Source organism: Rhinolophus hipposideros (genome assembly GCF_964194185.1).
Source record: "Rhinolophus hipposideros genome assembly, chromosome: 16".
In the NCBI taxonomy this organism is placed as follows: Eukaryota; Metazoa; Chordata; class Mammalia; order Chiroptera; family Rhinolophidae; genus Rhinolophus; species Rhinolophus hipposideros.
The window spans coordinates 57,056,664-57,073,289 of NC_138062.1; the positions used below are offsets into that span (position 1 = coordinate 57,056,664).

General features: G+C 46.2%; 1 protein-coding gene across 1 annotated transcript in view; it reads right to left on the minus strand.

Moving 5' to 3' along the window:
* Nucleotides 1-395: 395 nt before the first annotated feature.
* Nucleotides 396-16,626, minus strand: part of ACSBG2 (acyl-CoA synthetase bubblegum family member 2) — a gene marked incomplete at its 5' end in the record, with an annotated part of 48,687 nt that continues 32,456 nt past the window's right edge. Inside the window, 8 exons of the mRNA XM_081077400.1 lie at nt 396-836; nt 2,444-2,552; nt 3,003-3,249; nt 3,390-3,529; nt 5,529-5,746; nt 8,641-8,874; nt 9,002-9,189; nt 11,222-11,398. Coding sequence (XP_080933526.1) covers nt 2,479-2,552; nt 3,003-3,249; nt 3,390-3,529; nt 5,529-5,746; nt 8,641-8,874; nt 9,002-9,189; nt 11,222-11,398 — 1,278 coding nt within the window. The 3' untranslated portion in view covers nt 396-836; nt 2,444-2,478. The remainder of the gene's footprint in view (nt 837-2,443; nt 2,553-3,002; nt 3,250-3,389; nt 3,530-5,528; nt 5,747-8,640; nt 8,875-9,001; nt 9,190-11,221; nt 11,399-16,626) is intronic.

Consider the following 16,626-nt stretch of genomic DNA (forward strand, 5'->3'; position numbering starts at 1 on the left):
CTGCCTATACGTGGACTTTGGAGGAGAGAGGCATAAACTTCTGTCTTATTTAAGTTGCTATTATTTTGGACCTTATGACAACAGCAAAAACTCATCCAAAAGATGGAATTCATCAAGAATCACAGCTGTTAACCAAAACTGCTTGGGTGCTTTGATGATAATGCGTTCCATGTATCAAGGGCTTTGGGGCGTCAGATGCCACATTCCGTTTGTCATCCCAATGAACCTTCATAGCCACCCTGCGAGATGGGGGTCTATGTATTCAGATTAAAAAACCCCCAAGATTCAAAGGTTGAACTCACACACAGCTAGCCAGAATTTCAACCCAGAGGTGATTTCAGAGTCTGATCTTCTCAACAAAGGACAAAATGTTTGTGTCTGGCCAAAACTCAGAGCACGGAATGCTAATGTGCTTTATTATCAGAACTTATTGGAAGGGTTTTCAAATTGCTTCCCAGAAGGTGAGTCGGTCTGGGGCCCAGTTCTTCAAACTTGTGAATGCCTTTCTTTCTGATGTCTCATTCAGTCCTCTGGGGAGAAAAAAATATCCAATTGGAACCCACAAGGTCTCATCTTCTAAATCAGGCAGTTCTTCAGGGATGTCTCCGGAAGCTTTCCCTGGAGGGGTACCACACCTTGAAGGTTCATAGGAATTCAAAGATCTATGCTGATTCTATTGCTTTGAAAGGCATCGCAGGTCCCAATGGGGTCACCACTTTAAAGGGTGAATAATTGAGAGACGGATCCACAGGGAATCTGGCTTCTTAAAAATAGGAGCAAAAGTCCCTGCCCAGAGCAGTAAATCGTATGTCAGGATGCGGTCTTCTGGTTGGAGGCTGGAGAGAGGAGAAAGACAAACTGTCACACGGGGATTCTTAAAATATGTGTATTTATTCTCTGGGACCCTGCAATTACCATAAAATGAAAATATTCCAGAATGGACAGATCCATCTATAAATTAGAAAAATTTGAATTCCTCTAAAGTGAACTTTAGACAGTGTTGTCCAAGAAAAATATCACGTGAACCACCTATATACTTAAACACTATCTAGTAGTCACAAAAAAGGAACTGGTGAAATTGATTTAAATGAAATATTTTGTGTGACCCAGGATATACAAAATATGATCATTTCGACATGTAATGAACATTTTAAAATATTAATGAGACATTTTTATTCTGTTTGGTACCAAGCCTTCAAAACCCCGTGTGTGTTTTACACGTACAGCACATCTCAGTTCGGACGTGCCACATTGTAGCCAGTGGCTGCCACATGACAACAGGGGCATAGAGGTTCCATCTCCTACCCCCTCACCACTGTCAGTGGTCTCTCACCCATCGGCAAAGTGAAACTGGAAATCTTTCAAAAGATGTGGAATGATGAATGTATTTAACTGCTGGGCTCACCACAGGACTTTGAAAATGAAGGTGTGGAGAAGTTAAACCAGTTAATGATAAAGAAAAAGAAAATGAATGTGGTGATCTTATGGCTGCATTATATCCCCCGCCCTCCAATTCATATGGTGAAGTCCAACCCCCAGGACCTCTGAATGTGGCTTTATTTGGAGATAGGGTCTTCACAGAGGTCATCAGGGTGAGACCCAATCCATGTGACTGGTGTCCTTATCAAAAGGGCAAATTTGGACACAGAGACACAGGGAGAAGATGGCATCTACAAGCCAAGGAGAGAGGCCTCAGAAGGAACCGGCTCAGCTGACACCTTGATTTCAGATGTCCAGTCTCAGAACTGGGAGGAAAAACATTCTTGTTGAAGTCCCCAGCCTGTGGTGCTTGGGTACAGCAGCCCTAGTAAATGAACATCGGTGTGTTGTCTGGGGGCGTCAGGAGAGAAAGACTTGACATCAAGGGGTTACAGGTAGCCCTTAGGACAACTGACCGTGCCTTCTCTCTGTGTGCACCTTGCGTTTAGTGACTCGCGGTGTCGTGGGGGCTCCCTGTGGACAAGACTTGGGGGGAAGGAGAGGAAAGGGATGGTAGGAGCAGTTCAGGTCTCCACCCCTTAACATCTGTGATGGGTCAATACACCTCATTCCTTGGCTTCTTGGCAAGTAGAACTTTCCCCACCAAAGTTTCTGACAAAAGGCCTTCTCCAGATAAGCCACAATGAAACATTTGGGTGTTTCATGAAAAACTCTGGTCCTGGATGGGGAGATTACGCTGCTCCCTCTTTGAGACAAGTGGGAAAGGCCAGAAGAACAGCTAACAACTTGGATGGCCACCCATGAAGGAGTTTGTATGCCCTACCATGACCCTGGTAGGGAGAGCATGAGTTGAGGCTGGACACATAGCCACCCATGTCAGATGAACATGTGTGTGTGTGTATGTGTGTTGCTTCTGCAGTTCTGCTCACAGACATGCCTGCCACATGAGAAACCACCTCTGTTGGAATCATTTGAGGCACAGTCCAGCAAAGCCCGTTCTCACCATTGGGACGGCCAATAGCAGCTCCACCAGTGACGTCAGTGGTAGAAGTTTTCAATTTGCTGTTTGTATTTCTGGGTTATGAAATGTCTTTTAATCTTTGCCGATGGACCTTTCGAGAAAGAAGAAACCAGTTCACTGGTGGGGAAAAGTCCACATGCCCTGGGCATGAGCAGGCAACAGGGTCCTGTGGCTGGGGCTGGCTGGGGCCCATTTCCTGGGTGCACCACCTTTCCCATCAGTGGGATGGAATAACTGACAAGCAGAAGTCAGAGGGGAGAGATCACACCAAGCCATAGTAAAGAGTTTGGCTTCTATTGCCAGAGTGGGGGATGTGGCTGCCCTGGGGTTCTGTGTGTGTGTCAGGGTGTGTGTGTGTGGTCAGGAGGAGCTGGGCACCAGTCAGCTGGAGGTGGCAGTATCCCTCTCCTGCTCCCCGGCTGGTCCCACGGACCCTCTGACCCCCAGAAAGAGGCATGTCTCCTCAGAGCCACATGGCCCTGGACACTAGCAAGAGACCAGCCTCCAAGTGCCAAAGCCACCGGCTATCCAGGCCACTCACTCAGCTCTCCGCCATTGAAGGAAAAATCCTTCTCCAAGATGACCCACTTCTGAATCTTCTGCGCTTTGGAGGTGGCTTCCTGATTCACGGCATCAATACCTTTCTGGATGGCCGCGTAGACCAGGGGGTCCTGGAGCTCCACGATCTCAGTCACGGTGGACGCATGGCTGCCCAGGTTCCGGCAGAACTTGATGGCCTCCAAGCTCAGTCTGTTCAGTGGCTCTCCAGTCATCTTGTCCATCTCGCACTGCCCCAGGACACCCATGTCACCACACCCAACACCCACACACACTGCCTGGCCGGCCCGAGGGCCACGAAACAGGCCTTGACCCCTTGCACACACCCTCCGGACCCTGGGGCACAGACCCCGCAGGACAGCCATGTCACCTTCAGCGTCAGCAGGACGCTCAGAAACTTGGCCTTATCTCCCACGAGCACGGCATTACTGATGATGGGGATCTTCTCCTTAACCATGTTTTCGATGGGAATGGCGGGCACGTTCTCGCCGCTAGCCATGATGAGGATTTCTGAAACAAAGCAGGGCTCTATGGGTTCGAGCACAACAATTCAAAACCTCCGCCCTCTCGAGGATCAGAGGGGACAGATGTTGGCACGGATAGCCACTCACCTAGGAAACCCCAGAAGCAGAGGAGCACCCCAGCCCGTGGCCAGGACTCCCACCATGCTCTTCTCCAAACCATACCCCCAAAGTCACTCTGCCGCCCTCACCCCGAATTGATAGAATTGATAGAAATTTGAAGAATTTCTATCAAGTGTGCAAGTCTTGTGCATTCCATTTGGACAATGTCTTATTAATTCATTGCCTGTTTCTCAGTTTCCCATACCCTGGTCCACTCCCTCCAATATGTCTTGCTTGGAAGATAGTGAAATGCTCTGGCCACATCATGTCTGTCTGTCCCCTGATTTTTCCATCACTTGGCAACCCCAAAAGAACCTAAGTCCAGCCTTACCCCGAGGTGCTGTGTCTCATCCCTCATTTCAGCAAAGTCCAAAGAATTGTGTCACTTTCTCCCCTGAGCCTCTAAAATTCTTCTCGAACTCCTCCTGCCCCAGACATATTCTTTACTTCTTCTTTCATCCTGGGATGCTTGCCACTTTCTTTCCCATCCACCCAAACTCTCTCCATCTCATCCCAGGATGGTGCAGTCACCTTTACTGAGGTCGTTATAACGGTAGTAATAATATGATCATATAATGGACATTTGTGGTGTTGTCAGCCCAGTGACTCCTTAGGATAAATGCACCCTGAAATTTCCTTAGGGAATTCCTTTACATCTTTATGTGGTTTGGGCAGGTGAACGGCAGGGTGAGCATGTGGGCCAATGAGATTCAAAACTGAAACTTTTGCTGAAACGATTGGGAAGAACACACTCTTGTCCTTTGGGGGTTAGGGCAAGCCTAGACCATTGGCAGCTGTCTTGTCATCAAATGGGAAAAGTCTCTTCAAGAATGGCTCCAACAGGGGGCGGCTGGTTAGCTCAGTTGGTTAGAGCGTGGTGCTCTTAACAACAAGGTTGCTGGTTTGATCCCCACATGGGCCACTGTGAGTTGCGCCCTCCACAACTAGATTGAAATAACTACTTGACTTGGAACTAATGGGTCCTAGAAAAAAACACTTAAAATAAATAAAAGTTTAAAAAAATGCTCTTTAAAAAAAAAAAAAAAAAAAAAAGAGAATGGCTCCAACACAAAAGAAAGCTCAGTATAAGAAGGTTAGAGAGACTTCTGTGACATTGTTTGGCACCTGGATCCAGCCAAGCCTGAAGCAAGACCATTTGAACTTTTCAGTTTTTGAAACGGTTCTCTTTTTCACGCAAACCTTTTTACGAAGGGTTTTCTGTTGCTTATCATGGAAATAATGCTAAGAGAGCTCACTTAGTGCGTAGTTACTCCCTATGTAAGGCCCAGTGCCAGATGCTCTGTTTACATCAGAGGTTGGTAAAGTGCAGTGTGAGCCAAATTCAGCCTTCTGCCTGTTTGCGTATGGCCACAAGCCAAATGGGTTTTACATTTTAAATGACTGGAAGGCAATCCAGAGAAGAAGAATATTTGTGACACGTGAAAATTATATTGTCACGCGGTCACATCTACTCATCTACATATTGTCTGTAGCCGCTTTTATACCACAACTGCCAAGCTGAGTAGCTGTGACAGAGACCTTCTGTCCTGCAAATCCAAAAATATTTACGATCGGGGCCATTACAGGAAAAGTTGGCTGATCCCCGTTTTACATCATTTCATTTAATCCTTATTTAATCATTATAATTATTATCCTCATTTACAGGGTAGGAAGGAGGGTCCAGGGCTGGGGTGGGAGTCTTTCCCAGGTCCATCCTGCCGAGGGCCAAATGCTAAGCACAAGGACCGAGCTGGGATGTGTGGACCAGGGTGACCCTGCACGTTCGTGTGAAGCCTCCCGTGGGAGGGGGCGCTGAGGGTCTGTGTCCACAAGTGTTCAGGGTGGGCGTGCTTGCAGGAGGTCCCTGCAGAGCCCAGTCCCCTTACCTTTGATATGCCCGGTGATGTAGAGGAAATCCTCCTTGTCCATGCGGCCCAGGTCCCCGGTGTGTAGCCAGCCTTCCTTGTCAATGACGTCCTTGGTCTCTTCCTCCCTTTCCAGGTAGCCCATGAAGACGTGCCGGCCCCATAGGCAGACCTCCCCAATGCCATCACTTGTCGGCTGGTACAGCATGTTTTTACACCCACTTAGGATTTTTCCACAGCTGCCAGGGAATGGGAGGGGGAAAGTGAGGCTCAGAGAGACAAGGTCAGCCACACAGGTCAGCCTGGGTCTGCAGCCCAGGCTCCTCACACTAGCCAGCTGGCCCCAGGCTGGATCTGCTTCTTTCAGCCTCTCCAGGACCTGGGGGTGGGTGGTAGGGGGTGGGGTGGGTGGGTGGTGGGAATAGGAGGTGTTTGCCGAATGGAGGGGAGAGGGAGTGTTCAATCCAGTGAGGCAAATTCCCAAACACTTTGTGAACTGGGACACCCGGCAGAGTTGTAGGTTTTAATCTCCACACAAATGGGAGAAGAATAGAGTGCTTCTGGCTTAAGAACAGCAAAACCCCTCATCTTTTAGAAAGCCGATATATAGACCTGCATGCGATGATAGGAAAAGCTGCTATTAAGTAAGACAATCAGCTGGAATCTCCTTAGAGGTTAAAGTTACTTCCATGAGACAGAACAGCAGTGTCTGAAACTGGATTCTTATAAGACTTCTTTTTCTAGAGATAACATTTGGGAGGATGATTTCAGCACGCAGAAAAGAAAGTTATTTTCTGTTGCTTTGCTGAGATCTCTTTCATTGGTAGTTAGAAGGGTCACTGGTTTTAGGGCTAATTGTAGGGTTTCCACTAGATAGCAAGAGAAAAAAGAAGGCACATCCAAGAAGCTCAAAATTTACAAAAAGTCTCCTTATGTCTTCCCCATTGAAGGCCTTTCTAGGAATGTGGAGAAACACCTGGCAAAGCCATAAAGAAAAGATTGGTGAATCCAACCAAGTAAAGAGAAAAAAAGATTTCTGCACAGCAACAACACCTTAACTAAAACTAAATACCAGTGATAAACGTAGGGGCAAAATAGTTGCAACTCATATTAAAAACAAAGGGCTGATTTTCCTAATATGTAAAGAGTGCCAGCAAACCAATAATAAAGGGACTGATAGTCTGGTTTTAAAAACTGGCAGATATATGGACCCATAGTTCAGAGAAAAGAAAATAAAAATGGCCTTTAAATATATGAAAGGATTTCTTTCAACTTAAAAGGAATGTAAATGAAAGTTATGATAAGCTATCACTTTCCACCAATTGGTTTAGCAAAATACATGGTGTATATAGAAAACATTCATGTTATCATTGTTTGTGGTGACAAATGATGGAGAAAAAAGCACTAAATATCCAACAAAAAAGCGACCACTTAAATTATGGTATATCCACCCGGTGGAATACTATGCAGATGTTAAAAATGTGGCAGCTCTGTGACCGACAGGGAACATTTTCTAGAAGAATCTCTTACTAACCAAATCTGGATCCTGATCTTGGATGGTGTGAGCCCAAGACTGAGCGCAAGTGTGGATTACGAATCCAGGTAGTGAGGGATAGCATGTTATTTGAACTTTTTTGGTGCCTGAGCTCCAGGTGGCAGGCAATAGTTCAAAGAGATGAGTTTCACATCCATTTTTACATGGAAATGCTTCCATTTGGGATAAAAATATGTGTCAATGCACTGCTTATGCCGGTTAATTTAAAGGAACATGATGTGGTTGTTTTGCCTCTGGGAGGGTGTTATGGGATGAATTTTGTCCCCCCTCCCACCGCCAATTCATATTTTGCAGCCCTTACCCCTAAGACCACAGAATGTAGGTTTATTTGGAAATAGGGTTATTGCAGATGTAGTTGGTTAAATTGATGAGATCACCCTGGAGTGGGATGACCCCTAATCCAATATGACTGGTGTCTTTATAAAGAGGGACATTTGGACGCAGACACACACATAGGGAGAACAGCATGTGAAGATAAGGCAGAGATGGAGGTGACGCTTCTACAAGCCAGGGAACACCAGAGATGGCCAGCGAGCGCCAGAAGCTGGGAGAGACCGGAACACATTCTCCCTCATGGCCTCAGAAGGAACCAGCCCTGCCGGCACCTTGATTTTGGACTTGTAGTGTCCAGAATTCTGAGGAAATAGATTTCTGTTGTTTAATTGTATGGAACTTTGTATGGAACTGTGTCCTAGCAAACACCCGCAGTGAGATGAAGGTTGGGAGTGGGACGGAGGAAGCTTTCCACTCTGTCATTTCACACCTTCTGATTGTTTTTGATATGTGCATATATACCCCATTGGAAAAAAAAAATAAAGATAGAGGCTGGAATTTGTCCCAACCCTTTCCTCCAGGTTCATTTTAGGAAAGGACCACCCTTTGGTTTTGGAAAAACTCGAGTGGGCATTTGTATTCTGCAGAAAACAGACCTGATAGGATTATGTGTGAGGGGGAGATATTGCGGTGGAAATCTCCCCTGAAAGGTCAAGTAAGAGGCAAGAGATGGTTTTGCCAGGCTAGGAAGATTGAACTTAATTTTTGCTAAGTTCAAAGGCCGTCGGAACCTGGCCAAGCTTGAGAGACAAGCTGAACTTGTAGGAACAGGGCTCTCAGATTCCGTGTGGAACTTGCCTGTGGCATTGGCCTGTTTCAGTATTATTGAGTTCAGTGCTGCAGCCTGGAGTGAAGTGAACTTGGGAGGAAGCCAGAGGGGGCCCATGGACGTGTTTGGGATAGAGCATCATGGAGGTGAAGGGTCCTGAGGTCCCAGGAGGTGCACCTGGGATGGGTGGGCCTGGGCTAGGCTGCCTGGAGGCAAGCTCACTAGTGACAATCGGCAGGAGACCATAGAACGTTCTGAGAGCCCTTCCCCTTGTTGGTGGACTCCCAACAAATTGGGCTTCCCACAGTCGTGCAGATTTGGGGCTTGGGAGATGGAGAAGAGGGATTATTCTGGAGACACCAAGTCAGGATTCATCTTAGCCTGGAGCCCCACCCACCTTCCCATCTCTCTCCCCTTGACCCCGTGTTGCTGGAGGACTGGGGGGTTTAGGGGGAATCTGTCTAGGAGACCGGTACCTTAGAATCCTGTAGTTATCCTTGTTGGATACAGTGTGAGGTCCTGAGCTTTCACTCATACCATACATCTCGCCTACAGGTATGTCCAGGCTTAGAAAGAACTCAGAGGTCTCTGGCCTGAGGGGCCCGGCCCCACTGATACAAGAATGGCAGTAATCAAGGCCAAGGGCACTCCTGATTTTGTTGAACACGAGTTTCTTCGCTATGTGGTAGCTCATGGAAGTGTCATTTGTCCTGTGAACAATGCCAAGGAGAGCTCTCTGGCCATGGACCCAAAAGAGGGCTGATGGGTCCCAGGTGGAGAAAGCTGAGCCCGTCACCCACCACCCTCCCTGCCCGCACCGCTGGACCCGCCACCTACCCCAATCCCAACATCTTTTTTGTATGGATCTTTAAGCCAATAGTTCTTGACCATAAAAACACCTTCTTCCTCAAGTTTGGGGCTTTGGCATTACTTTCCCTTATCTTCTCCTGCAACTTCTCCCAAATTCGGGGCACCCCCAGGAAGATGGTAGGCTTTGTCTCCTGCAGTGTGTTGATCAACGTGCCCTGCATGGGACAGAGCTCAGTTAGACACACCTGTACCTTCCATGCACCCGAGATGTCCATCTCTCCCCAGCCACCCAACTCAGCCCAGGAGAAATTTCTCCTTGGCTGACTGGATGGACCAGGGTGAGCTCCCCATGCAAGAGAACCAAGCCATTGACCGGTTGGCAGCCAATCGGATCTTCTTACTCTAGGGTGGAGAGCAGCAGGCTGGTCAAAAAAACCCTGTGGCCCAAGCATGCGGTAGAATATTATGCAACTGTTAAAAAGGATGCAAGATTCCCCGCCAGAATCGATCTATAGGTTAAACATGATCCCTATCAAAGTTCAGGCAGGCTTCTTCATACCAATTGACAGCTGGTCTTAAATTAAAATGTATGTGAAAATGCAGAGAATAGCTACAGCCATTTTGGAAAAGAATAAAATCAGAAGAACTACTATGTGATTTTGAAACATATTATTAAGTAGGGTGATCAACTGTCCCAGTTTGCCCAGAAGTGAAGGAGTTCCTGGAATGTGGGGTTTCAGTTATAAAACTGGGCACGTCCCAGGCAGACCGGGACCAGGTAGTCATCTTACCATAAAGCCAGTACAACCTAGTCAGTGCAGTTTAGGTGTAAGGATGGACATAGAGATCAGTGGGACAGAACAGAAAGCCGAGAGATGGACCTTTGCATTTGCAACCAGCTGACATTCAATAAAGTGCTGAGGCAATTGAAGGGTGTAAAGGATATCCATCCCCCAAAAGTTAAAAAGAAGAGCTGAGCTTAGAGCCTTACGTCTTGCCAAACACAAAAATCAACTCAAAATGGATCACAGACCTAAATGTAAGAGCTGAGATTAAAAGCCTTCTAGAAGAACACATAGAAGAAATCGCCGTGACCTTGGCGTAGGCAAAGGTTTCTCATGTAGGACACCAAAGGCATGCAAGAAAACAAGAAAGAAATTGGACTTCAGCAGAGTCAAAATGAAAAGCCACAGAGCTGAGAGAAAGGATTTGTGAATCATATATTTGATAAAGGATTTATATCCAGAATGTATAAAGAACCCTTAAAACTCAATAAAAAGAAGATATGCAACCACATTTTTAAATGGACAGATTTGAACAGACACTTCTCCAGAGAAGATACACAAATGAGCAAAAAGCACATGAAAAAAACTAAACATAATTAGTCATTAGGGAAATGCCAATTAAAATGACAAGATATGACTTCGAATCCCTTGGGATGGCGATGATGATATATAATGAAGAAGGAGAAATCAGAACCTCATACACTTCTGGTGGGAATATAAAATGGTGCAGCTACTTTGGAAAACAGGCTGGCAGCTCCTTAAACTGTGAAAGACAACTTTATCACCTTTCAGGCTAATTATTTTAAATGTTTTGACAATATTATGGGCTTAATAAGAATGTGGGAGGATGGGAACTTCTCGGTCCTGTAGGTGAGAGTATGTATATATATTCAGCCAAAAAATATTTATTGATATTTATAGCTACTACATCTCATACACTGAGCTTAGGAGATGTGAGAAGGGCCAAGGAGAAATGTAAACAGAGAACTAAATGACAAGGAGTCCTCTGACATACATAGAACAAGAGAGTGAACCTTCTAGAAGGAATTACAAAGGCCCCCAGACAGCCTGCATGATAGAGCCCCCGAACCTGTGACTATATTATCATTTATCGCTAAAGAGACCTTGTGGGTGTGACTAAGTTAAGGATCTGGAGATAGGTTTGGTTTTTGGAGCTTTGTGGAGTTGGGAATACTGACTTAAAAAACAAAAAAGAAAAAAACCACTGACACACACACATTCTGCTTTCAATACCACTCATATCTTAGTCTTGGGTTGTTCAGTGTACAGTCTACACAACCGTATGTAGATGCCCTGACTTGGGTAGAGATGAAAACCAAAAGGATGTGGTCAACTGTTTCTAATGCTGCTAAATGGAGCATAAGGTGAGGACAAAGAAGGAACCCCTGGGACTGAGGCTTCACGAAACCATCCACTCACCCCGGGCTGCCCTCAGCCTTACCTTGAGCGCGTCTGGCTGAGCAAAGTAGATGAACGCTCCGATCTTCATGGGCACCCAGATGTCCATCATCTGAGCTGTAATGTGGCTGAGGGGAAGGTAGCTGACCACCACCTCCTGCTTTTCTCCGGCTTGGGACAGGCCACAGTCCCTTGCCACCGCTCCGGCAGTCCACGTGATCTGGAACACAAGTGGGGTTATGATCCAGCACCTCGTCCTTGCTGGAACAATTCTTTAACAAACACAGAGTTCCTAATAGGTGCTAGGCACTATTCTCGGCCTTTACAAACATTAAGTTGTTTAATTCTCATCATAACATGCTGGGGTTATTTCCCTCTTTTATGGATGGGAAATAGTTGCACAGAGTGTTAACTAACTTGCCTGAGGCTGAAAGGAGATGTAAAATTCAGCGGCAGCTTTGGGAGGTTAAACAGACCCTCGTGGGTTCAACAACAGACCCTAGGGTCAGAATGTCAACTTGGAAAGTCAGAAATCTGAAGGATGCTATAAGTGTCCCCGAATCAAATCCCGACTCTACTATTTGGTAGCTGGGTGTCCCTGGGCTATTTGCTTAAAATCCCTTGCCATCGCCTCTATTTCCCTATCTTTTAAATGGGCAGAGGTGTCTCTTGTCCAGTCTAAAACTATGGAACCAACATTGTCCAACAAACAAAAAGGCTGCCCATAGTCCCATCCCATAAACACCAACAATTAGCATATGAATGTTTTTCTTTCACTTTGATGTAAAGTTTCCACACGTCTATAATTTTGCAATCTGTATTTCTCATTGGTGTCAGAAATCTCTGGCGAGCAGTTACCGCGTTAAACCAGCTACACAGGCCTCTGCATCAGGCAGGGTCCAGCCTCAGGGCCATTGCACTGGCTTTTCCCTCTGCCTGGAATGCTGTTCCTCCACCTTTCCACGTGACTGACACCTTCTTGTGTGTTAAATTTCCACTTAAATGTCATGCCACCTAACTGAAGTTTCCGTTTAATTCTCTGGGTGTCACTCACCACAACTCAAATGGTTTTATTTTATTTCATTAATTTTTTTTTCTTTATTCCTATTCCATGCCCACCTTCCCTTTGGCAACCATCAGCTTATTCTCTATATCTGTGGGTCTGTTTCTGTTTTATTTTGTTGATTCACTTGTGTTTTTTGTTTGTTTGGTTGGTTTATTTTAGATTCCACATACAAGTGAGATCATATGGTATTTGTCTTTCTCTGTCTGACTTATTTTACTCAGCATAATGCTCTCTAGGTCCATCCATGTTGTCGCAAATGGCAAGATTTCATTCATTTTTATGGCCAAGTAGTATTATATGTGTATTTCACATCTTCTTTATCCATTCCTCTATCGATGGGCACTTAGGTTGCTTCCATATCTTGGCTATTGTACATAATACTGCAATGAACATAGGGGTGTATACACATTTCTGAATTAGTGTTTTTGTTTGCTTTAGATAAATACCAGAAGTGGAATTGCTGGGTCATAAGGTAGTTCCATTTTTTATTTTTTGAGGACCCTCCATACTTTTTTCCATAGTGGCTGCACCGATTTGCAATTCCACCCGCAGTGTAGGAGGGTTCCCTTTTCTCCACATTCTCATCAGCCCTTGTCTGTTGATTTATTGATGACGGCCATTGTGACAGGTGTGAGGTGAGGTCTCGTTGTGGTTCTGATTTGCGTTTCTCTGACTGTGACATTGAACATCTTTTCATGTGTCTGTTGGCCATCTGTATGTCCTCTTTGGAGAAGGAATGGTTTTATTTGTTCACTCCCTCTCTGTCTTGCCGAGGCCATGATTGGATCTATGTTATTCAATGCTGTATCTCCAGCACGCAGTACGTGCTCAATCAACCTTTGTTGACTGAATGAGGAGATAGAAGGAATGAAGTGCAGTGACGGATGCAAAGCACGTGGCTCATAGTAAGCCCACAAGATGGGTCCCACTTCCCTCTCTGAGCCTTGGGATGGAGGGATTTTACTTCTGTCCCATAAGGACTGTCTCTCACGCCGGTGCTCCAAGGCACCCTGCACCCTTTGTTAGGGAAGGGGCTTGGTGTGTGTGGATCGTGATGTACAGTGATGTAGGCACTCCTGGGTTCAGATCCTGGCTCAGACCTTTCTTTGTTCTGTGACCTTGAGCAAGTCATTTCCCCTTTCCGAGCCCCACTTTCCCCACCTGTGAAGGGTGTTAATGACATATCTTACCTCATGGGGTTTTTGTGAGGGGTTAACGTGTTTATCTCAGCGTGGTACATAGTACCCTATAAGTGGGAGAAACTGAGCTGTTCACATATGTCAAGAATATTGGGTTAGCTTTAACTTCTTGCTATAAAGAGGATGATGGTGATATAAAAAAATAACAGTAGCTAAACTAACACTGCTAGGGCTCACCATGTGCCAGGCATAGTTCAAAGCACTTTACAGATGTGTGGTAGATTAAATACAGCAGCAAATTCTCTGCCACCCTTCCATCCACAGCTGGAGTCTGTTTTCCTTTCTTCTCCCAGTGACTTGTTGACCAACGGAATGGAGCAGAGTCACTGTAACTTCTGACATTGAGCCTTCAAAGATACATCTTCTGCCTTTGAATCAGGGAATGTGCTCTGAAGGGCAGCCAGTTGCCATGTTAAGAAGTTTGCCAACCTGGAGCCACCGTGCTATGAGGAAGCTGAAGCCACGCGAGACATGTGAGTGAAGTCTTTCTTGGACCTTCCTGCCTAGCCCGGGGAACCAGCTGAATATAACCCACCCCGAAGGTACCACCCCTCTGACATCTTATATGGATGTTACAATACCATCGACTATCTTCCCTATGTTGTGCTCCACATCCTGTGACTACATATACCTGTATATTTAGTTATAGTTGACATTCAATATTATTCTACTTGAGCTTCAGGTGCATAGCACATTGGTCAGGCATCTACAGAGTCTGTGACGTGGTCCCCCTGATAAGTCCAGTGCCCATCTGGCACCTTACGTGGTCTTTACAACATTGTTGATTATATTCCCCATACTGTATTAGCTATCAATTTGTGTTTCTTAATGCCTTCACCTTTTTCACCTGCCCCCAACCCCATTCCCATCCATCACCCTGACTGATCTAGTACCTATCTGGCACCATACCTAGTTATTACAATATTATTGACTATATACCTTATGCTATGCCCTACATCCCCATGACTACTATATCATAAGCAATTTATATTTCTTAATCCCTTCCCCTTTCACCCATCCTTAACCCCCCTCCTATCTTAACGAAATCCCTCTAAGATTCCTTGTAACACTGGTTTGGTGGTGATGAACTCCTTCAGTTTTTTCTTGTCTGGGAAGCTCCTTATCTGTCCTTCAATTCTAAATGACAGCCTTGCTGGGTAGAGCAATCTTGGTTGTACGTCATTGCTTTTCATCACTTGGAATGTTTATTGCCACTCCCTTCTTGCCTGCAACGTTTCTATTGAGAAATCAGCTGCCAGTCTTATGGGGGCTCCCTTGTAGGTAACTAATTGCTTTTCTCTTGCTGCTTTTAAGATTCTCTCTTTGTTTTTGGCATTTTAATTATGATGTGTCTTGGTGTTGGCCTCTTTGGGTTTGTCTTGTTTGGGACGCTCTGTGTTTCGTGGGCTTGTATGTCCATTTCCTTCACCAGGTCAGGGAAGTTTTCTGTCATTATTTCTGTAGATTTTCAATTCCTTGCTCTCTCTCTTCTCCTTCTGGTACCCCTATAATGCAAATGTTGGTACGCTTGATATTGTCCCGGAGGCCCCTTAAATTCTCCTCAATTTTTTGGATTCTTTTTTCTTTTTGCTATTCTGGTTGGGTGTTTTCTGCTACCTTATCTTCTACATTGCTGGTTGGATCCTCTGCTTCATCTAATCTACTGTTGATTCCCTGTAATATATTCTTTGTTTCCATTATTGTATCCTTTATTTCTGACTGGTTCTTTTCTATGGTTTCCATTTCCATTTTTATGCTTTCTTTCTCTCTGTTGAAATTCTCCCTCAGATCATTGAGCATTCTTATAACCAGTGTTTGGAACTCTGCATCTGATAGGTTGCTTATCTCCGTTTCGCTTAGTTCTTTTTCTGGATCTATGTTCTGTTCTTTTATTTGAGACATTTCTTTGTCTCCCCATTTTGGCTGCCTCCCTGTGTTTGTTTCTATGTATTAGGTGGGGCTCCTATGTCTTCTGATCTTAGCAGAGTGGCCTTATGTAGTAGGTGTGCTGTGGCGTTCAGTGGAGCAGACTTTCTGGTCACCTGAGACACGCACTCCAGGTGTGTCCCCTGTATGGGTGATGTGTGCCCTCCTCCTCCTCTTATAGTTGAGCCTTGGTTGATAATTGCACATCAGTGGGAGGGACTGACCCTTGGACTCACTGGTTGTGAGTTGTTGTGCAGGGCTGATCCTATGGAGCAGGATCTGCCTCAGCAGGGCTCTGGTGCCTGCCCAGTGCACCCTTTGGGTGTGTCATACTTGGAGGTGGCTGGGTGATGCTCCAGCTCATTTTGAAGCTGGTCACTGGGGGCGCCAGCCCCAGGACCGCCTTGGAGGGGATCCGCTGCAGGTCAAGTTCAGCCACAGCCCATGCCCCACCCGGGGCCACCCAGTGGGAGCCAGAAAGAAATCCGCAGATGGCTGCTGCCCATGCTGTGCTTGGAAGCGCTGTGAGAGGTCAAGCTGCAAACCAAGGCCGGCTGCCACTAGTGCTGGCTTAGAGCTGCTCAGCCAGAGGAACAGGACACACTCAAGCCAGATACTGCTTGTCTAGTTCTGCGAACCTGTGAGAGACCCTAGGAAAGTCTGCAGCTTGAACCAAAGCAGGCGGTCTGCACAAAAAAAAAAGCCACTGAAAGCAGCCTGGGTGTGCCTGAAAGTTGGTCAGGGCCAGGTCTCAAATCGCCAATGTGGGGGAAACGACCAGCGGAGACTCAGAAATGGTGGCTGCCTGTGTTCACACGCTGGGAAGGGGGCGGGCTCAGCAAAGAAACAACGTCCTCCACTAGGTCCCCCATCCAAGAGAAAGCTGCCCCTCTCACCCTCGTCCCAAGCCAGATAACTAAATTCCCCACCCTTTGTCTCTGCTGCCTTTCCAGCTGCTGTCCCAGAGCTGGAGCTCAGAGCGAGTGAGTCTGTTGGTGGGTGAATCCGCACACAGTCCCCTTAAGAGGAGCGCCTGGGAGTGCAGCCGCCCTCAGTCTCATTCAGTCAAAATGTCCACTGGTTTTCACAACCAGAAATTATGGGGACTTCTCTCCCTGGTACTGGAACCTTGAGCTGGGGTGGGGCTGGGACTTCTCACTCCTCTGGTGGATGGGGGGCCCCCACAGCCAAAATAACCCTCCCGATCTTTAATGGTCACACACGGGAGTGGGGCCAGCCCATGCCACGTCTCTGACC